At 31.8% G+C, this 26,305-nt stretch overlaps 3 protein-coding genes across 4 annotated transcripts; all 3 read right to left on the bottom strand.

Annotated features, from left to right (window-relative positions):
- Positions 1 to 59: 59 nt before the first annotated feature.
- LOC110993546 (meiosis-specific nuclear structural protein 1-like) lies at positions 60 to 7,281 on the bottom strand. The gene is made up of 11 exons (XM_022259847.2): positions 7,121 to 7,281; positions 5,525 to 5,676; positions 4,812 to 4,892; positions 4,501 to 4,665; positions 4,023 to 4,185; positions 3,701 to 3,881; positions 3,403 to 3,590; positions 2,991 to 3,155; positions 2,302 to 2,514; positions 1,127 to 1,218; positions 60 to 191 (listed from the first exon to the last, which is right to left on the bottom strand). Exons 1-11 carry the CDS (start codon positions 7,187 to 7,189, stop codon positions 89 to 91), a joined length of 1,572 nt encoding a protein of 523 aa, XP_022115539.2. The 5' UTR covers positions 7,190 to 7,281; the 3' UTR covers positions 60 to 88.
- A 144-nt stretch (positions 7,282 to 7,425) lies between these two features.
- LOC110993688 lies at positions 7,426 to 18,363 on the bottom strand. Of its 2 annotated transcripts, none has more exons than XM_045628960.1 (11): positions 18,236 to 18,363; positions 17,627 to 17,779; positions 16,609 to 16,947; positions 15,593 to 16,055; positions 14,748 to 14,904; positions 13,529 to 13,575; positions 12,873 to 12,977; positions 12,327 to 12,415; positions 11,627 to 11,722; positions 10,703 to 10,876; positions 7,426 to 9,849 (listed from the first exon to the last, which is right to left on the bottom strand). In XM_045628960.1, exons 2-11 carry the CDS (start codon positions 17,759 to 17,761, stop codon positions 9,604 to 9,606), a joined length of 1,851 nt encoding a protein of 616 aa, XP_045484916.1. In that variant the 5' UTR covers positions 17,762 to 17,779; positions 18,236 to 18,363; the 3' UTR covers positions 7,426 to 9,603. The 2 variants fall into 2 exon arrangements, with proteins under 2 accessions (XP_045484916.1, XP_022115735.2); XM_022260043.2 differs by having other exon boundaries at positions 17,996 to 18,359.
- Positions 18,364 to 20,011: 1,648 nt separating this feature from the next.
- On the bottom strand, positions 20,012 to 25,050 carry LOC110993535 (inner centromere protein-like). Its single transcript, XM_045629029.1, has 10 exons — positions 24,493 to 25,050; positions 23,933 to 24,027; positions 23,398 to 23,655; positions 23,037 to 23,187; positions 22,725 to 22,908; positions 22,243 to 22,421; positions 21,647 to 21,823; positions 21,161 to 21,373; positions 20,658 to 20,761; positions 20,012 to 20,106 (listed from the first exon to the last, which is right to left on the bottom strand). Exons 3-10 carry the CDS (start codon positions 23,430 to 23,432, stop codon positions 20,019 to 20,021), a joined length of 1,131 nt encoding a protein of 376 aa, XP_045484985.1. The 5' UTR covers positions 23,433 to 23,655; positions 23,933 to 24,027; positions 24,493 to 25,050; the 3' UTR covers positions 20,012 to 20,018.
- Between the last annotated feature and the right edge of the window lie 1,255 nt (positions 25,051 to 26,305).

Genomic DNA, 26,305 nt, shown 5'->3' with positions numbered 1-26,305 from the left:
CTTAAATTTGTCCGTTAGTGAATTACTAAATAATACACAAACTAAAATTGTGGGTTCAAGTATATTTTGCAAAAAATACAACAAAAAGTTATTTACAATAATCAGGTTTAGAACAGGGGCATTTCTCTGGAATTTTTAAACCTTTTGCGAGTTGCTTCGTAAATGGATGTACTTCGTCACTGAAGAATGGTCTGAAACGAATTCATGACAGTATAGTTATGTAGTCTGCGATAAACAAAAAATATCGGAAGTAAAAAGGTTAATCCTTACAACCTTACTTACTTCCTTATAACCTTTTTACTTCCGATATTTTTTACAAATAATAATAAAGTATGTCCTAAATCTGTGTTAATAATAATTATTATGTGATTTTAACATTATTATTTAATTTTTATTTTAGGTACCTTGATATATATTTATTCTTGATAGGGCTCCTATAAAGATAAATAACTAACGCGTTAGTATGCGATTTCTTTTAATCTTGATACTCGTGTCAATACAAAATAATACGCAAAATTGCGTATATATTCTACAAGGTTTACGAGACTTTTTGAGAAAACCTTAATTTACAAACTTTATTATAATAATCATGATTATCCTCTATAAACCTTGTTCACTTAGGAAGTTCCGGTTTGATTCATATCTTGAACAATGAGATAAATGTGACAAGATTTTGTCGTTCAAGGTAAAATTCATCAAAAAACAATGCAGGGCTTTACTATCTAACTCGTATGATCCATAAAAATAATGTTATAACGGCATTAGGTATTTAAGAGAGAAAGTTTGTTTAGGAACTAATAAACTCATTTTGATTTTTACACGACTATGAAAAAAATTCCCGATGTGATATTAAATTTATTGGACTCAATAATATTTTTTGCAGTTTTCACGCGTTATATATATAACTAATTTCATCAAATACAGGTTAGCGCTTTCTGTCGTGCATATAAAAAATATACAAACATTCAGTACACATAATATGATCACAATACACATGTATCATACCAATACCCGCTTAAGAGGCGTCTACTATAACGTCCGTAGTAGTTCCTATAAAATCAACTTATACCAGTTTTATTCTAAATTTTTATTGCAATATTACGCAGTTACGCATAAAGAAACAAACCGTCGCAGCATCCTTTCTATCTCTCTCTGGTACTCCTCAGTTGCCAATTGACACTTCTTGATTTGATCCAATTCTTCTTGACGTGCTCGTTCCTAAAAATCATTGCGATTAGGCTAATAACAGTTTTTGGGGAAAGAGAACCGTCGCCTCGTGAGATTTGAGGTGCGGCGCTCAATTTAGCCTCTTTGTTATTTTGAGAGACTATTACGTCATTATAGTTAGATAATAATCTTGATACTGAATATTAAAAAATTAAACGTATGTCATTTTTGTGAATAAATTAAATAAGAATAACATAATTGGCATGCTAATTCTCTTTCCGCATATAAGTACAATTATATTTATAGGGGTTTTATTGTATATATTCAGAAAGAAAAGTGACGCAGTTTAAAAAAAAAATCTTATCCAAGTTTATGTCGCGAGGTCTGTTTCCGCGCATTGGTGCATAGATTTTTTAGATATAATATGTATATGGTTATAATAAAACTCTATGAACGTGTATAATGAATGAACTATAAAATAAATGCAGAAATATATCTGCGTCATTGGGGCGTTGACACAATTTAAAATAAAAAAATAGAAATACAACAGGTAAAGAACATATACAATACGTAGTATTTTATAGTTTTTATGCAATTTAGGAGATGTAGAACATATTACAAACATTTAAGACAAATTTTTTTTTAAATCTACATGCAGATGTTAGATGTCCCGATCTGAAGTTGGGTGGGGAGCGTCATGTTACTTGCAAAAATTGCGAAGACTTTTTTCAACAAGGTCGGACTAAGTTGGAACTTGGATGTAATAATATTCTTTAGTACATAAGTTGATTTTAAATCAGGCAATTGAGGTAAGTTTTGTGACGTTCAGAACTCACGGTAAAAGTAAGAAATTATAGTCTAAGTAAAATACGGGGCATAGTTCTCTTATTTTGTTGGACTTAATCACCACCTTTTCACCCAACTTCAACTTGACGTTCATTTATGAGACATCCTGTATATGTACAAAATTCAAAAAATCAATAATCAAAAATCATTTATTCATCTTGGTAACATAATGTACACTTATGAACGTCAAAAAAAAGAAATATGCATTAAATGCTTTTAATAGGATATAGTATGATAAGAAAAGAGAATAAAATATATTCAATTTCAGAAATCAAAAAGTTAAATTACCTTCAACAGCTTGTTATACTCTATCTGTTCTAACAGTTGTCTTTGGTGCAATTTCCGTTTCTGCGCATCTGTAAACTGTTTATGGTCCACAAGTTTCTCAAGCTGCACAAACAATTGTCTTTGGTATTCATCTTGCTCTTCCAGTTTTTGTTTAAGATTCTCTCTTGCCTTTTGACGATCTTTTATTTGTTCCACCATAGCTTGACGTACTTCCTGTAAAAATAGTTTAATAATTCCGTAGTCTAGTAAACATCATATTTGCGATTGCGAATGGTTTATACATTAAAGTTTTTTGATACGACCATTTGAATTATAGATCCTTTTGTTTGTCATCTGATATTAGTAACACCGCCGTCCATGGACACTCTATGCCAAAGGTTTGCAAAAGTGCTGCCGGCTTTTAAGCAATTGTTATGCTCTTTTTTTCAAGAACCCTACTTTAATCGGAAATGCTTTATTAGGCAACTGGTTCCACAGAGTGGCGTGGGGCGGCAAACTGCCTAAAAAACGCTCAGTTAATAGGGTCGGATTTCATGAAATTTAGCTGCAGGCAACAGCGGCAGAATATGAAGATGATAATACATCCTAATATTATAAAGAGAAAACACCAATGAACTGATCAAAAGCTACTAAATTATGGAATAATAAGTTAACATTTTATTAGTTTATTTAGTTATCGTTATCGTCACCCTATTAGTTTTCTGCGCCCACGCAAGATACTCGCATCTCTTCTTGTCAATGTACTCTTGTCTTCTCTGAGCCTCTTCCGCCAAGGGACCTTCGATTATTGTCTCCATGTCTTCGTACTGCTTTTTAATTTCCAAAAGCTTCTTGTTGCACTCATCCAACTCTTGCTACAAAGACATTTTAAGTCAATAAGGGTTAGGAATAACGATTTTGTAAATACATTTCAGATATTTTAGGACAATGTTAAGGAATTTTCTGGTTCAATCTACTCAGGACGTTATTGTATTGTTTTTATTAACAAGCCACAATTTTATATATATTGACCAATCTCGTGTATTAAATTACCATTTGTCCCCTATTATTTTTTACCGATTAAGAGAACGATAACTCTTAAGTATGGCCCTAATTGCTTACTTCCTTTCTCCTCATGAGCATTAGCTTGGCTTTTTCATCCGCTAATCCCTGGCCAGCGAGCGAGTCCCAAGTGTCAGCGATCAGTTTAGCGGCAGCGTTTTGTTTTCGAACAGTTTCTTGTCTCTCTTCTATCATCGTTTTTCTCTCTCTGGCTGTCTCTTTTCTTTGTTCCGCGCGTTGATTTTCAGCTGAAACAGTAATTTGTTCCCTTGTGTAAAACCAGAATTCATTTTTTTTCACAGCTAAAGTACAAAACATATTATTCATTTAATTACCAGCTAATAAGTTATTTTAGTACCTTCTTGCTCCTTCCTTATATCCGCATCCCATATCGCCTTGAATCGCCTTGACTCTTCCTTCAGCATCTCTCTTTCTTTCTCCTTCTGCAGTTTTCTCTGTTCAAGCTGATAGTCCGTGTATTTTTTGCATTCGTAGTCCCTTCGTAGACGTTCAATGGCGTCTTGCTCCATTCGCGCGGCCTATTTACAACTCATTATAATATATACGTTATATCAGAAATCGTTAATTAACCCTTTCATTGGACCATGTACTACTAAATAATAGCTATCGAATATTGTCCTTATCCCCTAGGTAACTAAGTTCACAATAAATATATTCACCAATGCATCCGACTCCTTCATCGCCACTTCATACCACATTTTATCGAATTCTTTTTCTGCCGTCTTCCGTGCTTCCTTTTCTTTTATTTGGTAGAGTTGAATCTCTTGCGTCTCTTTCGCACGCAGCTTGTAGATACAGGGCAGGACGTGTACACATTTGGACCTTAATGTTGAACATGCATATTATTATTACACTAGAAATGCATTGAATATTATCAAACTTTTAATCATACGCATTTTTTTGCTTTGTGGCATGAGACATACCTCTACTTAAGTGTATTAACGTGTAAGCTATAAATATCACAAATATGTCACTTTAGGCTAGGAAGAAAAAAAAATGCTAAAAATTGTAGTCTGGAAAAATCTCTCTCTCGTTTCTAAAGCTCTCAGCCTTCCGGCCGGCTGGTTAGACTGGTTGGAGATCCACAATTTGTCTACAACATATTTCAATAGAATGAACTGACATAAATATACTTACAAAGGAGTATCCTTATATTTCTCTTCGTGTTCTTTCTTTCTCTTAGCCAAGAGGTACTCAAGTCTTTTCTTCTTGTCCTCCCATACAGCAACAGCACCAGCCTGCGCTTGTTCGACGAATTTACGTATATTTTCTTCTTCTTCCACCTCATATAGCTCTATTAATCTAAATATGAAAATACATACATATTACCATTTCAATGTTACAACTTACAAGTCACATCTTTTTGGCTGTGTAAAATTCAGATAAGAGAATGTAGTTCGTTTAAAGTAAAGACTTACCGATCTTTTTATAAAGTTTAATGAATATACCTCTTTCTTTTGCTATTCAAATCTTCTTCATATGACTCCATGCACAAATCAACTCGTCTTGCTACGTTATTTATAAGAGACCTGAAATTTTTTGAATATTATACTTTCATATATCAAGGAACTCGAGGTGTCCTTAGAACGCCTTGTCGTCCAGGGGAAGGTGGAAGGCGCTAGACCGCGCGGCAGGTCACCTACACACTGCACTGATCAGATTAAGTCCGCCGTAGGAGAAACAGTGAATCAGTGCAGCAGGATGACCTCCAATAGGCAGCGGTGGCGGAGCGTCGTGAAGCGCATCACATCTGCGCCTTCTTCTTCTACTACATAGCGATCACGACCGCTCTGGCAAGAGCGTACCGAATGAGAAGAAGAATATCAAGGAATGTCGTGTTAATTTCAATATTTTCATAACTTTTGAAAATATGAAAGAGCAAATGCCTAGTAGCTCCAGCGGGCGATTCTTATCCCTAAGGTCGTAGGTTCGATCCCGGCTGTGCACCAGTGGACTTTCTTTATTTTTTTAATTTTCTAAGTGAAAATATAACATACGCTCGAACGGTGAAGGAAAATATCGTGAGGACACCGGCTTGCTTTGATCCAAAAAGTCGACAGCGTGTGTCAGGCGCAGGAAATGTTTGTAGGAAGTAGTATCTTGTAGTAATGCCACTGATTTTGATAATATTAAAAAATAGGTGAATAACGAATATAAAAACCTTCTATCGCAACGTATAAAAAAATCACTCGTCTGTTTATCTTTCAGTTCCTTGAGTTTGATCTCAGCGCCCTTCCGTTGCTCGTCTTCTTCAGCCCTTAGTTTTTTGATAAATTTGACATAACGAAAGGTTGAGTTTAATACTCGAGACGTCTATAAAACATAAGTAAAAATAATTCATTAATTTTAAAACACTTAGATTATTCAATATAAAAACATCAATAGGAATGTTCATTAAAAAGTAATAACAAGTAATAATCAGGTAATTATCCTTTATCAATGTTTATTTAAATCTACTTTGTATATCTTTTTTCTAAATTTAATATTGCCTTTTAAATCATCATCCTGATCCCTTAAAAATCATGTACAACGCAACTTCTGCATCATCATGTGTAATTTATGGCCCCTGAGTAAGAACCGATGACTATGAAGGATGTTCAGAGCTGCGACGAAGTGTGCCGCGCATTCAAGTGCTACGACATTAAGGGCTCCGCCCAAGACATAATGTTTGTTATCCTATCACAACATATTCTAGTGGAGTATCTATAAGTAAGTGGGTACCTACGTCTCCCAAGATAATATTTACGTTTGTGGTTTAATTTTACATTGTCTGTCTTTAATTTAACATGATGTCGCCGAAGCTACGCCCGTTCCTCTGCCTGAATAAGCAAGTGGAAGCGAAATGGTTTTACCTATTTAGGAAAATATAGTCTAAGCTAAGATAAGAGGCGTAAGAAAAGAGGGGCTCCATAGTTTTAACACAAAAGTCGGCGCAGCCCTGAGGATTAATTGGAAGCGAGCTAGTTTAGAGCTCACAACTCTGGAGTTGTTCTCGAGCACGTTGGTGACTCAAGTTAATATTGGACTGTTTTATTACCTACACTAAGATTAACTAAGTATTTTACATTATGTTTATTAGTAACCTTTTATTTAATTAAAAAATTATTATCAAAAAATTGCCAAAGTTCACTTCACACGAATTAATTTACACGATTATAAGTACATAGGGGCCGTACATAAATTACGTCATCGATTTTTTCCCGATTTTAGACCCCCCCCTCCTATAATCATCCTATCGTCATTTCTTACTGACCCCCCCCCCCCTTCTCCCAAAATTGACGTCATTTAACCAGTTTGACAAAATAAAACATTGCAGATTAGAGAAAAATAGTTTTTGTAAGTCAACAACCATCGCGGATCAATTAAAGTAATAAATAGCAGTGAAAATAGTTTTCTGATTTTGTTATTTAACGAATTTGCGTTAAACGCGTGATGGAAAAATCTGCGCGGATAAACGTGTTGCATCGTTCACGTTCGTACTCAGATTGAAGCGAGCGCAAGCCGCAGGTCCGCAGTCCGCTTACGTGAAAAATAAACTTTAAGTAAATAAATAAGAATGACGTCAATTTCGAAACACCCCCCCCCCCCATCAATCATTTTACCGTCATCCGCAGACCAAACCCCCCCCCCCTAATTTAGAATGACGTAATATATGTACGGCCCCATATACAGATTACGTCTAACAATTAAATCATCACTGCGCGATTCGACGGTCTTCGTCTCGGCTTCGTAATAAGTTTATTAAAAACTTACTTACATAGTAGACTTCCGGTGCGCCCCTGGGTCCCGGTCCATCTTTAGGCGCATTTTGTTTGGGCGGTTCCATCGTTATAAATTGATCAGAAAGTTAATTCAAATTGTATATTGATATTGAAACTGAAAACCATTATTGACAAGATGTCAAAAGGTGTATTTTTTATTCTTCAAAAGCAAGTAGTTTCTCATGAAATAAGCTTTTCCTACTACTTAATTTGCACCTATTAATGTTATCTATGTAGTGTGAAGCACATTTAGTACATTTCAGATAAGAATAATACAGGTTTTTATAAATAAAAAAGGGTGTACGGAATTTTGGATTTATTAATCAACTTAAAAAAACTTATAAAAACGTTTCTTGATTAGAAGTACGTCAAGTACAGAGTATAAAGTGTCATACACATATCAGACCCGATGGTAAACCAAAAACTAAAACTTGAAAGCTGTTGAGGATCACTAATGGTCAGATGTGTTCATAACACAATATACCAATAACAAAAAATGATCACTACAATGATCTTACTAAACTAAATAGTTTTATAAAAAATATACAAAAATACTGTTTTCATGGATTGAAATTCTGAAATAAAATCTTTAAAATTGAACACTTTAAACATTTTTAAGCGAAATCATAGTAAAGGATTTCTGGGATGTTAATATGGTTTCATTTCATCAGATTAAGATTACTATAATAGAATCAAAAAACTGATGGCGCTGATTATAATTAACATCTGTAAACGCAAGCGCACAAACAATGTCAAAGTAATTTTAGTTTCTATCAAACAAGCATAAAAACAGTATTTAATAAAAAAAATATAATTTCGAGCCAATTCTGTTGATTTTATAGTAGAGGCAAAAAGTAAAATGGAATATTTTCCATTTTAACACCGTATTGGCTAACGTCAAACAAGTTATAATTTTACAAATTATGTGATTTTAAATTAATCCAAACCGAATCGTTTATTTGATGGTTCAAGGATGTTAATACCTCCCGACTATAACAACTCTTCGCTGATCAAACACGCTAATTACAATAAATTTTAAATAACAGAAACAACAGAATTGCTACGATAGATTAAATTATATAAAAAATCAACAAATATCGATTGGCGTTTACCGAGTTGAAAATATACATTATCTGTTTACTAATTTAGTCAAAAAATACAGAAACAACCTAAGAAAGCAGATGTGTAAAATTGTTTTCTTTAGAAAACGATCGATGAATTTTTGATATTCAGGGCTTGTATCTAGGATACAATTAATTCCCTACTCTAGTACTAGTCTAGGCTACTCTGAAGTTAGAAAAGTTTAACACTCAAGGTAAACGCTCATCGTAAAAAAATCAACATGATTAAAGTCTATTAAAGAGTTCCAACTTTGACAGATAACGCACTGAAGTTCCTATATTAATATGTGAGATCTAAGAACTCATACGTGTATTATCAAATTGTCGCGAGTTTTTTTATACAAAATTGTTAAAAAAATTTCATACTCATACATTCATTTTCGATATATTACCGAGTATGAACGTTCTAATTACTTTTCTATTATCTATATATTAAGAAATACTAGAACCTTTCATTTTCAAATACCCTTTTGTTTCTTCCCTTAAGTTAAATTTATACTCTATTACCACAGACCTTAATTCGTACTGATACTTGTAATAACACAGATAAAGAATATTTTGTCTATGACATATAGGATTCTTAATATTAATAGGAACATTTAAGTTTAAATATGAGATCTTTAAGAAGAAACAACTAAAATTTAAAAAAATACGGTTGTTTTTAAAATTACAGTCTTCCGCTTCTATCAGATATTTTTGTTCACACAGATTGTTAAATTAATATTGACGCTAAAACTTGTGAGCGTAAACTATACCCGGATAGGAGAGCCGAATAAACACTTGTCATAATTAGGCACAGCAAATCTGTAATTTCAGCTTTTAACGAGTTTTTTTAGTAGTTTTAAGTAAAAAAAATTCTGAGTGTCATTCATGATAAGCTGATACAAAGTATATTAAGTACTCTTTCCTCTCTTTCTGTAAATTGCTTTTACACTCTAATGAAAAGAGACAACTAGTACTTTAAAACGGTGCAACTAAACTGGGATTTATTTTCATGAAGGCAGATATTTACGAGAATTGAAATTAATTTATATACTCTGTATATAGATAGCATTTGGTTATTGGGACTTATGTGGTGACGATGGAGGTATTTTAAAAATGTAAGACAAAGTAATGTAAATCATTGTTTCAAGAGCTTTTTTATCTTACTATTGACTTTCGAGGGTTTTTTATTTAATAAAAATAATGCAACAGATTTCCTTTAAGTTTTCTTTCTAATACTGCGTTATAAGAATTTTGTACTTGTATTTTTAGTAAATTTATACCGCTATTATAATTTAAAAGCTTAAATGGATATTAAATATTTTTTGATACTAAATGCAGTTATTGGCGAAAATTAAATGCATTAAAGTATCCATTTAGTTATATAACCTAGCGAACAATATAATATGTACATCATTTAACCCAGGTTGACCAGCAATGGGGTATATTTGAGGTATTAAGTCTAGTTTTGATAGATTTATTTTCAGTCCGTTTATATTTTTTGAATACGGCCAATCCGGCTTTAAGCATTTAATCTCTCCTTCCCACGTAAATGGCTCACCTGTAGTTTTATTGAAAACCGTAATAGAACCGGTTTTGAATGTAAAATCCGTGGAATGTGACTGAAAGGAAAATATTTACTGTCAAAACAGATGATAGTTTATAATATTTATATACATGTATATGTCGCAGTAAAGTTGTTGAATCAGAGAGTAAATTGAATCTCTAGACAGTTAATTAAAGATTTAATGAACTCGCTGAAGTTCCATCAGACAAGTGACTGAACGAAATTTTTAACGAGTTTCCTAAACGTTCCTAGGAACGTGCCTAGGCACTAACTAACTAAGATTAACCTAACCTAACAATTTACAAAAAAACAAAACAAGGAATTTCCAAGCTTTCAGTTCTTTACGATCACACCGAAAGAACAATAACAAATAAAATAATCTTGGCGGAGTCGTAATCATATTTACAATTATCTAATATACTCATAGTGGTTTTTTCCTTTACTAACAGTGGTTGTCTGGAAGAAATCGCTCTAAAGCGATAAGGCCGCCAGTTGCTTGTCATTAAATTATGTTTAATATTTTCCTTTTATGTAATGCAACAAAGTGTTAATAAATAATAAATAAAAATAATAAATTTCACCAAAGACCACAATTTGAAACTAATAACCACTTTGTCAAAAGAAATACACTAAAAGTACTCAGCTGCTTTCGTGACCATCTTGTTTCATATTATTATTCAACACGCTGCTTTATTTAAATCAAAACGCTAGCCTGCTAGACTAGCTAGACTTCATAGATTATCGATCGTTTATTAACTGTCTAGAGATTCAATTAACTCCCTGATTAAACTACTTTACTGCGACATATACTTGACAGATTTTGATGATAGATTCTAGAATAGCTTACATTTATAATTAGATTTTTTTTAATATATAAAAAATATAAAATTGTATATGATAAACCTCACCGTCAGAGTAGCCATGAACACGTCAGGCTCTTCGTATTTCGCACTCAGAACATAGAAAATGGATTCATATTCCAAAACACGGCAGCACCAATGAGGTTTCTGTACCAACGCTTCTAATGTGAATGTGATGTTCCAATCATTCGTTACTTGCTTCATAATTTCATTTTCGTGAGTCTGGAATATTTTTTTTATCATTTAATATCTGGTTTAAAGCTAACAATAATATTTTCATTCGTATGATTCGGAATAGGATTTTTGGTTTTCAATGTCAGTGCAATGGCATTACTGTCAGCTGTCAATATGTCACAGAGCTTACAAATAAACATCACCATCAAATCTGTTAAACCTTGCTAATTATACAAATTTTGCCTGTGAGGGAGTATGCTCCTTTTTTAAATATTTGGAGGTCGTATCTTCCAGGTAAGACCTGTTCTGTATAACAATAGTGATTCCATGATTATATAAATTACTTTTAATAATTATAATTATTAAAAGTAATTTATATTATTATAATTATTATTAAAATAAGGTCTGTGACTATAATGACAATGACAGCCGACAGATGAGACAGAGTGCCGGATCGACTGACCCCAAAACCGAATGCGATGTTGGGCATAAAGTCAAGTAAGCTGAGAGTAACATTTTCGTTTATATTAAAAACTTACCTTCGTAAAAAAATTTAGGAACCAATTCGTGAAACGAATCAAATGAAAACATTTCAATACAGTTATGATTACAGAAATAAATATATTTTTAAACATTTTTTTTTAATAAAACTAAAATATATTTTTTGTTTCTTTCGCTTTTAAAGGATGTAAAGAACGTAATCGATGATCGAGGTTGAGTTCAGGGATATAATAAAAAAGCTCATTAACTACGGTGTACTCATTGTCTTGTTTTTGTTTAAGAAAAAATATATTATACCTTTTGTATATGATAGTCCAAGACAATACCCGGTCCGCACCAATTGCACAATACACAGTTTATTTTTGTATCTATCTCTACACACTTCATGTATTCCTGAAATAATTAAATTTTCTTATTATTGGTAAAAACACAAATTAAGTCTAGTGAAAACATTTAAAAACTTGTGTGTGTGAATGTAGAAGTGAAAATGTATAATTAATTCGTATATGTTTATTCAAAAACTCATTAAATCAGTTGTTAGTCAATACATTACGCCGTAGTGAGCTTTAATTAAAATCATACTATTAATAATTATAGTAAAAATAAAACTTTATGTGGTCTTCTAGTTCTTGGAATATCCATTAAAAAACAAAAAAACATGGCGATTAAAAAGAGTGGCGGAGAGTTTATTGTGAGTTCCTCTCTTCCGTTCTACGCCCTTGATTTGAGAACTGGCGGTAAATGTAAAATTAGAAGCATTCAATGAATATTTCTTTTTTCATAACTTTATATTCATACCTAAATGTATAAAATATTAATTATTATAATTAAGGTTAGTTAATGAAAAAAAATTGTGTAATACAAATCAGCTTCGGGGTTTGACAAATTTTTACGTACGTCATACGTTATGATTCGATTCCTAAGAAAACATATTTCGCTTTAGAGTGCAAAAATTCTACATATTATGTCGCCATTGAATTTTTATAAAATATTTTACCTCATCCTGACTTATAACTTCTAAAGCATCTTCAACCATTTCTGGTATGGTAACATTTCCACCATTCAACGAAGTGGTTTGCCTGAATTCTGAAAGCATATATAGATATATGTGTGATAACGAACAAATAGTGTTTCTCGCCCTGAAAGTCAATGATATATTATAATACGTACGATACCGACAATGTCTAAAAATGTATTTATTTTATCCGCACCAAAAAGGCCACACATATGAAAAAAAGAAAACAAACATCTTTCCTAGATTTGACATGCAGTTCGTGGGAGGCGAAAATTATAAGATTAATATTAAAACGATTTCAACCACGCGAAAGGTAACTAACGCTTAAGGTAAAACAACTCCGCGTATTTCAAGGCAGTTTTTGCCAAGGAAGTATTTCCTTCACGAAAAGAGCGTACCAATTCTTAAAAGGCCGCCAACGCGCTGGCGAGCCCTTTGGCATTGAGGGCGTCCATGGGCGGCGGTATCACTTAACATCAGGTGAGTCTCCTGCCCGTTTGCTTTCATTTCTATTAAAAAATGTTTTACCTGCGATATTATTATTTAAATAATCTGAATTATCCGGCTGCTGCATTGGTTCCTTGCAATGTAACAAATCGACATCCCTTCCATTTGGGTAATTTACATCGTACCCTATATTCAAACGTATACATTAGTCTAGGTATAACTCTTGTCTCATAATATCGATCATTATTTTTAAACTTTATTTATTTGATAAGGTTTATTTTTCAATGACCCTTAAGTAACAAATCAAAAGAAATCGGTCAGGTGGTTTACGAGTATATGCTAACTATATATAATAAATATATTTTTTAAATATTAAATCCAAAGTAACATAAGACTTTAACTAAACGGTGTTACCTCTTTCCTTACTATAGACTATAAAAAGGGAATTTATAATTAAAAATGTAAGCATAACATTCCAACAATTTGTTTCTAGCTTTTTTATTTTAAAACTAGCAACATTTTTTAAAGAGAGATTAAAAAGAAAATATTTTTTGCCGTACAAGTGCAACTGTTTGTTTTTGACTCATCTCTCATCATTACTTTTTACACCAGGCCATAAAATCTTCACAAAAAACTATTTTTACGCTACATTTTTAAACATAAAATCCATTTTTCTAGCGTTATGACGTCACGTGCAAATGAATTACAAGAATAGATGAAAAACCATAGACACTCACTAGGATAAGCATTGTGCGATATAGCTGTGGATGTTGGGTACACCTTCCTGAAAGCCATGCGTTATATACAAATAGCAGTGAACAAAGCCATTACAAAATGCACCAATCTAGGCTTAAGTGGTCTTAGAAGTAGGTAAAAATTTTAGTATAGATATCCGATGTGAAGAAGCAACAGAGTAGACGAGTTATTGAGTATAAGAGTTCTTACTCAAGGTACTCTCTCTATTTTCAAATAATCGCAATATTTGAGAAATCATAATCTTTACATTACATAATATATATAGTTTTATGCCTACCCAAGGTTTCTTCACAGCGAAAATTTGCAAGCCACAAAAAATACACCAAGCTAGTTCAGCAGGGTTTTAATTTCAACCCACTAGTAATCGCTACGAATCGTATTGTTCTTATGAAGTTATAAATATTATCTATACGTATATCTTTGAAACGTAACTATTACGAATAACGTAATAAAAAAAAAAAAAATAAAAAAAACGTAATCAAAACAGTAAGATATCAATGGCTGGGTTGGTAAATGAACAGTTTTCAATATAGTTTAAGAAATGAGTGCATATAGACAGTAAATATACTATAACAAACATTATTTTAAAACAAAATGTTATGTATGCATATAGCGTGCTGATGCATAAGTAAGCATTCCATCATTCGAAGACAAATTCGCTATATGTCATGTGTCATAACATTTTGACAGATGACAGAGTGAGTTTGCAGACTTGTCTCTGGATCTTAGTCATGAAGCATTATGCCTGGGATTGTTTGAGTTGGAGCCGTTTACGTTTTTGACGAAACGAAACAGTTTTCTGTTGATAGTAAACTAGTTTAATAGTTTTTTATCCATTTCGTTTACGTCAAAGCACAAAGACTCCTCGTTTCAACGACCACCACTTTTGTCCTTTTGTTGAAAGTCCAAGGAATAAATAAATCGCAATTACAATGTGAATAAATTGTTGGATACTTCCTTCAGTTTGTGCATTTGCTAAACATTCAAGAACAAATGAAGTGGTCACGTGGACATCAAAGCAGGACTGAAAAGGTCTCATCAGAAACGAGGTTATGACTCCAGTATGTTAAAACTAATACATTCTTGACATACGGGGGTAAATTCTCGCGAACTATACCAACGTATTTATATTGTAAAATACACCTTAACATAAAGCATTAAAAACGGAATTGCAAATTAAATTAGTGGTATACAACTTACGTAGACATAATAGTCACTGTACTGTTTGTGCATGTGGTTTCACTCTTCGGACTTATTTGTAAGAGTGGAGCATTTATATACAGCGACTTGAAGTTATATATTGTCTCCAATTGTATTGTCTGAACAATGGTTTGAGGCATGTATGTGGAATATGAACCTGAAACGTTAGAATATTTATATATAAAACTGAGATGTGTTCCAAAACACAGGGCTATCCTAGAGTGAGGACTTGTGATATATGAATTTTTTCTTAACTATATTTCTGTCAAGAATAAAGTTGTTTTTTTTAGATAATTGTGAAAAATAGTAATTTATACAACATTTAAAAACTAGTAGAACTACTATTTTCAGGTTTTCTGTACTCCGTGTTATTTATATTTATCAAATATAATTAATCACTGAAATTATTAAAACAAATTATATATTTAGGAATGTCTGTTGCCTGAAACGCAAATATTCCGTCAATTTGAAATATGTTATAATTTTTACCTTAATTGGCCTAAAATTGTATAACTATTTCATATTACATATCCTAATATAGATAAATAAATAAATAAATATAATAGATAAATACTAATGTAGAGAGCTCCTCCATCGAGCTCTCTACATTAGTATATTATTATAATAACCTATTAAAGATTCTTAGAATATTATGTAGGTGCATTCATTTCGACGCCTAGTCCGTGAGGCGAAGGATATCTACTGCTTAAAAGCATGAAAAGAATACAAATAATTTTTAGGTAAAAACTAGTTCTCGAAACCTCAGTTCAAAATATTTTATCAAAAATATTACTAGCTGAAATGCTATAGATGATTTTAGTTTTAAAAAATTACAAAAAACTTACAGTCGTCTGACTCGGCGCTAACTTGGACAAATAATTGTTGCCCATAATCTCGATTATGGAATTTGCTGAATACGTCCGCAATTTTCGGCAAACAGTTCTCAAACGATTCAAATTTCGTTTGTTCAACACGTTTTTCATAATAAAGAATTTCTATTCCATCGTTTGTTTCGGATAATGAGTTTGGCTCACAAAATGCGGAATCAATAGACATATTTCTATGTATTAAATTACTATTATTTTCAGAGTTATTTCTCTCTAAATCTTGTAAAACATCCCTTATTATTTCACGGGTTGGTGGCGGTTTCTCCTGGATAAAGGCGCTAACTTTTAAGACCGTTCCATCATTTCTGCGAAGGGTCAAATCACCTTTTTGAAGCTTTACTATAGGGTTGGGCATAATTGGATATATACCACTCAGGGTTCTCTGTCGTTTCGCCGGTAGAGGTGAAATAGTTTGAGTAGCCTTAAACACATTAAAAAATCATGACTATATGTTAATATATTTGGTGTACCACTATTATGTCAATATATAAGGCATGGGGAATGTACGTAACGTTTTCTAAGTAAATATGTGTCAGTGTTTTTATCAGTAAATATGGATCTCATTTATATTTCAGTAAATTTATGTGAAATATTCAAAGGTCTTTGACTAGGCCATCCAAACTAAAGAGTTTTAATAACACATGATCATTATTATTATGTTTGCATGTCAGAAATGACATTTCTTCATCATCATTGGAAATTTTGTATAACTAAATTTCTCTACTCTGTATGATATGTTACATAGAGTAGGATTTATGCCTTTAGATACTTTTGTATATCAAATTAATAGTTTTTAATAATTTGATAACCTAAACCACTTGTATGACTTTAATTGTGTGTAGAGACTTTTAACCAAAAACAATAACAATTATAAAAATATCAAAGCTAAGTAACAAACAGATATGTTCATAAAACAAACATTTGAAATGTAATGTATGGTATGCAGGTTTAATAGTAAAAACATCATTACTTACATTGGTATTATACATAACTTTCACATTATCCTTCCTCAGAATTATATCTGAATTCATTTGACGTTTCATGATACATTGTGATGTTAGCTTAACTTTATGTATTTGATCACCAACCAAGTGATTTGCTTTCCTTTTGAAATTTCTCACACTCAGATTTTCATATTGTTTCAAAGTCTTATGGGCATCCAAGTTTTTTGCGGTATCAGAATTCCTTAATTTTGCAAGAAGGCTCTGACGAGTATTATATTTTGAAATATGATTATCTGTCATATTCCTAACCAGTAGTTTTGGGGTTGCAGTTATTGGTGGAGAAAATGTACTTGAAGTTGTAGTTTTCATCTAAAAATAGCAAAATAAATGTTAGTTTAAATTCTCATTTCAAGCATGTACAAATCTATTGAAATAAAATATGTTCCTACAGTATATATATATATAATTATTGAACATTTATTAAGAAAGAAAGTAATCTATACCTTGCAAATAAATTTATTTTCCTTTTTTATTTATATATTATATAGAAAGCGGGCATATTCATCGCAATGTTGCTGTTTTGCAACAAAACATAAATACATCATACAGTACTAATTAGTACTGTATGATGTATTTATGTAGATTGCATTATGTAGAGCGGTCTAGCAAATATCACATATCACAAAAAATTGATTATGCACTATTTTATTATTATAATGTCGAGTTCCTAAATCCTCCAAGTATTGTTATAATGATAAATTTCATATTTAACTATTATAAATTTGAGTTCTTTATCACATTGAAACATAAACTACCTAAAACAAAAACTCGCTACAAACTAAGTATATTTGGCAGTGAAAGAATATAAATTAGAATAGGTTTTTTACATTCAGGAGTCACATTTATCACTGTAATTTATATTATGTCTGTTGTTACCAATTATCACCCTGAATAACATTTACTGCAGTTTTCTATTATTTAACATCAGCTAAGCTTCCTGCTTTAATTCTATAATAGGCAGATATTATCAAAATACTGAGAAACATACCTGAGATTTCCGCGTTCTATTTTTTGAGATTGGAATTGTAGTTTTGGAGATTTTCATTATTTGACGTTCCTTTCTTACTTTCTCAATGATAGCTGTTACTGAATCCTCTAAGCCCATTTTTCTTGCAATTATCATTAGTATGAGATACGATTTCTAAAAATAAAGTGAAAGTTTTAATTACATAGGATATGAAGTATAAATTTAAAATTTCTAAATTAAAAATCAAACAAAGCATGAATACAATTGTTGAGCTTTAATCATTTATTATGATTTTGATGTGGTTTTTTTTCTTTGAATCAAATTTATTTGGTCAAGGGACAAAGAAGTCTTAATTAGCCTATATTTAATTTGAATGGGGTAAATCCTTACTTTGTAATTAGAAGGTAAGCCATAACGTTTCGCTAGTAGTTGTAAATCCCTATAACTACATTTCTGTAATTCTTCTCTAATTTTATGACTATCGTTCTCCATATTTCTTAAAAGGTGTTAGAAAACACCCGTAAATAATATTAAATAAATGTGTTTACTCTTTAACGGTAATGGGCACTATTGAATATAAGTTAACTAGATATATTATATTAACAATGTTCCTCTTAGTTTCGCACTTACAAGTTTACAACCTAAATCTAAAATCTAATTTTCAACTACTTCCTAGTTTCCGCTTTCCGGTACTCTGTGCAGAGTGGACTCTCTTTTCAAAGTTTTGCCTGTCATCTATTATTTTATTGAAATCTTATCTTGTGTTTACCAATTACTGTATGTTACTACCTACATTTTCAGTTGTAAAAATTGTTGTTAAATACCTACGAATAACTTTAACGTTTGTATAGAACTACATCAATTCTGCTTAGATTAGTTTTAAATTTTGAAACATATAAAGTGGAAAATAATGGCGTAAAATAATATTTTTATTAAGCCTTCTTGTTGAATTGTAAAGTTTTTAAACAGGTCGACTCGAAAGATAGATCAGTTTTATAAAGCTTTTATTAATTATAGGGAAATACAATACTTTTCTGTAAGACATTTTTTAAATCAACTTGACAACTTTACTACATTTTTCTTATAATAGGTTTGTTGCCAAGGCAACTTCTTTTATGCCAGTATATACATACTTCACAAGAATATTATTATTTCCGTTCAAAAAGCTTAGGTATGTTTGACGTCATAAGTCTGTTACTGGTTTGAGTATTTTATTTTATTGTTTGCAACATATTACAAAGGTGACACACCACAAGTTAACCGAATCCAAATTTTCGACCAACTAACGGATATAAAGTTATTAAATTAATTTATTCACTATTCACTTTATTAGTTTCAACCTAAATGTGTTTCTTTAATTAAGAAGACTAAATTCAGTTTGAAAAGGCATTCTAAAGCAGCCTTCGTGGAAGTAATAACCGCATAGCGGATGTCTAGGATTCTGTTCCACTACAGTGAAGCAATAAATATGTTTCAGTCGGTTAACACAGAATTTCTGATCGAAGACATTGCAGGTAAATTGACGTTATCGTGAGATACATTAAAACTTTAATCATCAAAGAAAGTTAATTAACCCAGTATATTATAAATATAACTGTGTACTGATTTCACCTATATAAGTTGTAGTTGCAAATGACTGAATAAATTTATATTCTGTCAACTTGAACATATTTAATATAATAAATATAAGTTGCGATATTATGATATTATTTTTCAAAATGTTAATATGTACCAGTCACCATTATGATTAAATAAATTTTGGTTAAAAATTAATAATATCAAATTTATTATCTTTTCTTCTTATCTGTGGCACCTCTGCCTTTAGCGCATGCGTAGTGATGTGCTGGCCTTTGGCGCCAATGCAACTGAAGTTTAAAGTATAACAAAACAAATCTTTAAGAAATTTAAACTAGATATAATTATGTTATACAAATATCCAAATTACGTATATACATATAGACATATTCACAGGAAATTAAAATACATACTCACTTCAATACTACATACAATCATAGAATGTTAGGAAAGACTAAAGGAAACATTACTTGCTTTAAATCACACATGAACCTATAAAATTGTCGTCTTTTAAAAAGACTGTAATTTTAAATCATGAAATGGAACTGAGAAATATTGTTTCTATATGTTTTAGGAAAATCATAACAGCTGCCAATGTAACTCGACTCGACTTGAATCTGAATGATTTTTGTAAGTTCGATGAATTTCAATCTTTTTACATCAGTATTTTTCATGGATATTGTATACCTTAAACATTATCCTTAGAATGTATCATCTACTCGCGAGTACTTCGATTGATATATAGGTTGTTGATAGGTTGCTGCTTTTACTTTTATTATCCACAAAAAATAGCACCAGTTATTGTAAACAGTAATACAATTAATGTTTAAATAATATTTTATTTAGATATAACAGGTAGAGAAACTGAAGAGCGGCTCTCATTTGCTTGCAAATATAATCTTCTAAACGGATGTACTGGATTTGTACTGCAACATGAAAAAGTTGGTAACTTCTCTATATTTCTTTTAGGGTCAGTTTCACAATGTATGGATAAAGCACCAAATATATTTGCAACACATACATTATTCGGAAGATAAAGGTTCCAAATAAGAAACTTCGCGTTTCATGGCAAATGAAAAACAAAAATAAATAATAAATATCTTATTTGGAACTAAACCGGACATTGTGAAACAGACCCTTAATCTCGCAATTATACAGTTATAAGGATATGCAAAACATAAAAATATCATTAGGCTGCCAAATAGTACAACACAATGATAATAGTTCCAGGACGGTATGCTCAGAAGGCCTATAAAAAAGCAATACGTAGTTTAAAAAATTATAGAGCAATGTAGCGGACAGACAAAATATAGATCCTACAGATTCACGGAGGATGAAGGGACTTTTCTTCTTTATCATAGGCGCACATTTCATGACATCGTCACATTGCGCAAATTCAAATTTTCCAGTATGTTATTAAAAATTGATTGAACACTTTGTATGAGGTGAAAATTTAATTAAATTGTAGCCCATGCACCTTGTTCTTCCCTTATTAATTTTATCTTGCATCGCATCTTTAAACATAATCGCTGGTCGTGTGAAAGGTTTTTGTTTCATCTCCGTATTAAATGACTCGATCTCCTGGAAAAAGTTATCATTTTTTTAATATTAGATTTTCTTATTATTATTATTCTATTTTAATTTATATAAAGTTGTGAATGAATTATTGATAGCGTTTATATGGCAGTTTTGACTAGTTCAAAGTTCATTGCCTACAAACCTTAAATTGAAATTAAGATGTAGAAAAAATTGTATGATGCAGAATGCTTTAATAATTAAATACACATTCGGTTCGCATTGTTTTTTTAATAGAACAGGGGGCAAACGGGCAGGAGGCTCATCTGATGTTAAGTGCTACCGCCGCCCATGGACACTCTCGATGCCAGAGGGCTCGCGAGTGCGTTGCCGACCTTTTAAGAATTGGTACGAAAGCAGTAGTAGCAAATAGTTAACAAAATCCCAAGCAGATGCTTTCCATACCATTGCTCGCTGATTATTTTGTATTTGACTTTCTAAGCTTCTCTTATACTCCTCTTGTGCCCTGAATTCTTCATTAGCCCTCATCAACTTTAACTCAACCTCTCTCAAGGCAGCTTTGTTTACGTCTTCTTTAATCTTTCTCCTTTCTTTTCTTGTATTTTCGATTTCCGTTTCCTTTTCTTTTAAATACTTTCTGTACTCACTGGCATATTTCTAGAATGAAAATGGTTAAATATTTAATAGTAATTTATACTATTAAACCTGTTGACTTTATTATTATTTGCTAACATAAGCTTAAGATTTTTTGTTAGGGTGAGGTCCCGAACGTCAAAAATTTCTAATTTACTTGAATTATTAAATGATAATGTAGAATGACTCGCCCGTCTGGATTTTATCTGATAGCTTAAGCTCGATTAGTTAGGATCTATCTAAATAGCAATGCATATCCACCATAAAGGTTTCGTTAAAAATCTACCTTTGACATACCTCTTTGTTACTTTGTTTCTCCTTTTCGAACATTTGTATTTTTGTATCGTTGTCCCTTTCGCTCCCTGCTTTCCATTCGCCTACAATCCTATTGCATTCGTTCTCTAAATGTTTAATCAATTTTCTTTCCTTCTCCATATTATCAATACATAATTGCTGTTCTCTATGAAATGATTTCTGAAAAAAAAGTTATATTTATTCTTTAATGAATATATAATAATATGAAGTTATATATACTGCCCCAAAGCACCGTAAAAATAGAAACCAATATTTCGTAATATAATTTAAATATGCACTGTGTGAAAATATAAGAAGAAAACTTAATGTTCATCACCCAAATAAGGACTCTTCCTATGTGGAAGAGAAGAGTCACCCTCCTCGGACCTGGAGGCCAAGCTGCTAGGAAAGTTTTCACTTATTAAAAGAAATAAAAGATAGATAGATACTAAAAGCTTTACCACCACTTTGTGGAACCAGCTGCCGACTGAAGTATTTCCGAACCAATTCGACTTAGGGTCCTTCAAGTAAAGAGCGTAACATCAGGTGAGCCTCCTGCCCGTTTGCCCCCTGTATATTAAAAAAAAAAGCAATCTTACGATTTCAGCCATTTTCTTGTACCTCTCCTCCCGTAACTCTTTTAATGCGACTTCAATTGTTCGTTGATCAATTGATCTCTCTTCTAATCGTCTGTTCCTGAGTTCTGACATCTTCTGTTTATGGCCCTCTAAGTAGTTAATTCGGTTTTGAATTTGTTGTTCCTTTTTCCTCTTGATTGCTGTAACATTTAATGTTAAGAATGTTCTAAATAATAAGCGGCCGATCTAAATTATTAAATTAATAAAAACTAATCTATATGAGAACATGTACAACGGCCTATTGAGCGTCTAAGTGCGGAAACAGAGTCCACATACATCTATATGAGAAACTAAGAAAAATGTTATGTGATCACTATGTTGCATCTGTGACTTTTTTCAGAGAATATACTTGAAGGTTTAAGATTTGCGAATACTTCTCGAGTCCCTCTAACATAATAGAAAACTTTGACATTCCGATAAGAATAACAAAAGTTTAAGCTTACTATCAAAATATTCTTCTTCCATTCTCTCCTTTATTTTCTCGATTATTCTATTATCTTCTTCTCTCTCCATTTTAAGAGCATATCTTGCCTTTCTATTGGCGCTGGCAATTTGTTCATCATAAGCTTGCCTTCGATCTTGCATTGCACGTTTAAGATGTTCAGCTTTCAATCTTTCTCTATCCTCCTAGAAGTAGAAAAAAATGTACTATCAACGTGGTGAATCGAACGCAGGAATCGTGAATCTCAGTTTAATGAAATTTAATTAAAGTTTAGTTATTCTTCTAGCTTCAGTCAATTCATCAATTAAATTACCTTTTCTTTAACATCATCCAATAATACTCGATGCCACATTTCATCTATTTCTGAATTCACTGATGCTATATATTCCTTCTCTTGCATTTGCATCTTGTGAATTTTTTGCAACTGTATTTCATCTTCTCTTCTGCATTGCATGCATTTTGCCCTGTAAATAATAAGAGATGATAGTTAGAGAGTGAATAATTTAGTATTATGAGGTTTTTTAGGAATATATTATGGATGTGATATGCCTACTAATCATAGTTCACGATACGAAGACACTTTATTTAAAATATGTATATACTTTTTTCATAATAACGTCAGGTAAAGTATCACCAAGACAGTCAAATTTATGCCCTAATTAGTAAATACTCACATTTTTTCTCTTTCCATCGCTTTTTGACACTCCATAATTTTCTCATGTTCCAATTCTTCTTCATATTGCTCTAGTTGACTCTTTCGAGCAACACAGTATTTACACTCTTCTAATTCTTTTCTTCTTAAAAGTTCAGAAGCTAATTGTCTTTCTTCTTCACCAAGAAGACATCGAAGCTTCTCCCTTCTCTGTCAAAGTCTTATTTCTTCTTGATTCAAAAGTTTACTGACCTTTTCACTTGTCCTATTTATGATAGCCCTAAAATTATAAAAAAATAGTTTTGTATGATGTTCATTTTGCAAGACTAGGGTTTAGTAAGTTATGAATCATTTCTTGAAGAATAAATTGATTTAGTATTTTTTTCTTAATTAGGTAATTGTTGTGATATTATAGCATGATATAATTAAATTTTATTTAAGTAAGTTTTATTACGGCCTTGTGCTATTCCGCACTCAAACTGCATATATCTTATACCTTTGGGATATACGAATAAGAATCATTAATACAAACAAGTATTTCTATATAAATATCTTACTTTTGTAAGTGCAGAGCATCATAAGAAACTTTGTCCAAACTCGTCTTTAGGTCAGCTACGTTTATCAGGGTCTCCATGTCCCTACGATGGCGCAGCTGTAATCGTTTGCAAAAGTTTTGTCAATAATAAAGTAGCAGAGAATATTGCATAGTGCATAAGTGTGCGTGTTTAAACGCTTTGTCTTGGCTTGCCTACAATGAATTTGTGCAAAATCATAATGATTGAAAATGCTGACACGCTTTATATATACGTATACAAAATTACTATGGAGATAGAACATTGAAAAAACGAGTCCCATACTTACTCAATAGTTTACCCGAGGACTAAGACGTGAGCCTAAACTTAAAAAGTTTATTAAAAAAAACACTTGTTAAATACTTTGTAACGATTTACGTAATTTATTTGTGTTAAATAAGGTTATTTAATAATTTATAAGCTATGTTTATATAAAGCGAGTACCTGAAGTCAAACTGTGTATGCAAACTGCATACACAGTTGCAGTGTATGGTTGAATTGAAAGTGTAACTCTTTATGAATAAATCTATTGCATACATACATACCCTCCAAAATTGATGTGGATGGCCAAGATAGACATTATTTTGGTGGGTTTTAAATTTGTTTAAACTGACCATGATTACACAGCTGGAGCGTAATAAAGTATTGATCAAATATTTAAAACCATACGTTACTAAGCAACAGTATCGGAGTAGTAAAACCCGGTAACGATAGGTTTGGGTCAGAATTATAATATTTAAGTTCATCAGTGATGCAAAACGGTGTTTTTTTCTAAGAAGCGAAAAGTAAATAAATTTAATTTCAAAGAGAAAACTATTATTTTATCTGGGATAAATAATTTTGTTTTAAGCCATTTCTAATTTCTTAGTATGGTGAGGCATGCGAGGCCATAAGTGCAACCACTCGTAATTCACCTAAGTTTGTTGACCCCTTTAGGGTAGACAGATTTATGTCTCAATTACTTGAATTACATTAGAAAGAAGGGTGTGGTAGTACTTTTCGTTCCTTTCACTGTAAAATAAAATATAGCTTCAATTGAGTTTGGGTTAAAACGTATTATACTTAATTAAGAAACTCTCTGAGTTTTGTATTCGATTTGCTTATGTTATGAATACAGAAAAATAATCATTTTAGTCTAAGAATAATATTTTCATTGGTTACTTTAAGGTTTTGAAAGGATAAATGCTATGCTCAAAATATAATATGTAAAAAATGGCGCAAAAATGCTTCTGTCACCACGGCTAGATACTTCACATTTCACTGCACATATTCCTCATAAATCAAGCCACAACGTAACAAGATTTATATGAATTTTAAAGTGCACTTTAAAATTGTTAATACTGTGATTGTACTTTAATTACAATATTCGTGTTTTTCGTTTAAAACCGCGGAACGGACATTATTTACGTTAACCGTGATGTCACGCTATGCCATATCCATTTACTTAATTTATTTTGCCGTCAATAAATGCATTTATTTTATACGTGATCGTAGTGGATGTTTGGGATTCCTAGTGGATAATAAATATTTTTCGAGATCTTAAATGATTTAATAACAATTATATGGGTGATATATTAACTCTTCGGTCGGTAGCTCATGTCTGAATGTGGTCAGCAAAAAAACACCTGGAGAGGACAATCTGTTTTCACTCGGTTCTATCCGTTATTCGTGTGCTTCGCTTTCCATGGCATTCTTAACATTCGCCTCCAACACCACATCTCGAAGGCATCAAACGTTTGCCTTTCTCAAGGCAGTAAAATATAGAGAATGCGAAGAGGAAGGGAAGATGGAGTATAATATTATGTCTCTTTGATCGGCAGCTCAAGTCTATCTGGCGTGGTCATCAAGAAAGCGTCTGGAGCTGACCATCTGCTTCCACGAGTTTCGGTCCAATATTATAAACCTCATTTATTCCCTATTATTTAAAAACTAAGGAGCACCACATTATGTTCAATTGATCGATACTTGCAATTGCAATTTGCATCACACCGCCATCTTTTTGGACATAGCACTCCTTGTTTAAAAATCTCCTTAGCATATCTACCATTTTATCCTACTACCTATTTTATACTAAGTACTACTTGCTATTACCGTGATAATTGTAATTAATAGAAAATAATAAATACTTATCTAAAAATAATTTTTACTGAGTCTTGCCGTAAACAGGGGAGAGTTGATAGTGTTTAACCTAAATACGTTCTCTCTAAAGAACTATTTTGTTATGATTAAGTATATGCAATTATTACATTGTTAAGCGCAAATATGTGATAGTAAGGAAGTCGCAGAGCCGTTTCTAAACCTTAATCTAATAAAACTTAAAAAATGCAGTTTCTTAGGCATGCATGGTTTTCCATGATG

Source organism: Pieris rapae, chromosome 7 (assembly GCF_905147795.1).
Source record: "Pieris rapae chromosome 7, ilPieRapa1.1, whole genome shotgun sequence".
NCBI lineage: Eukaryota > Metazoa > Arthropoda > Insecta > Lepidoptera > Pieridae > Pieris > Pieris rapae.
The sequence above is the reverse complement of the archived record's forward strand: the minus strand, read 5'-3'. Positions and strand labels throughout refer to the sequence as shown.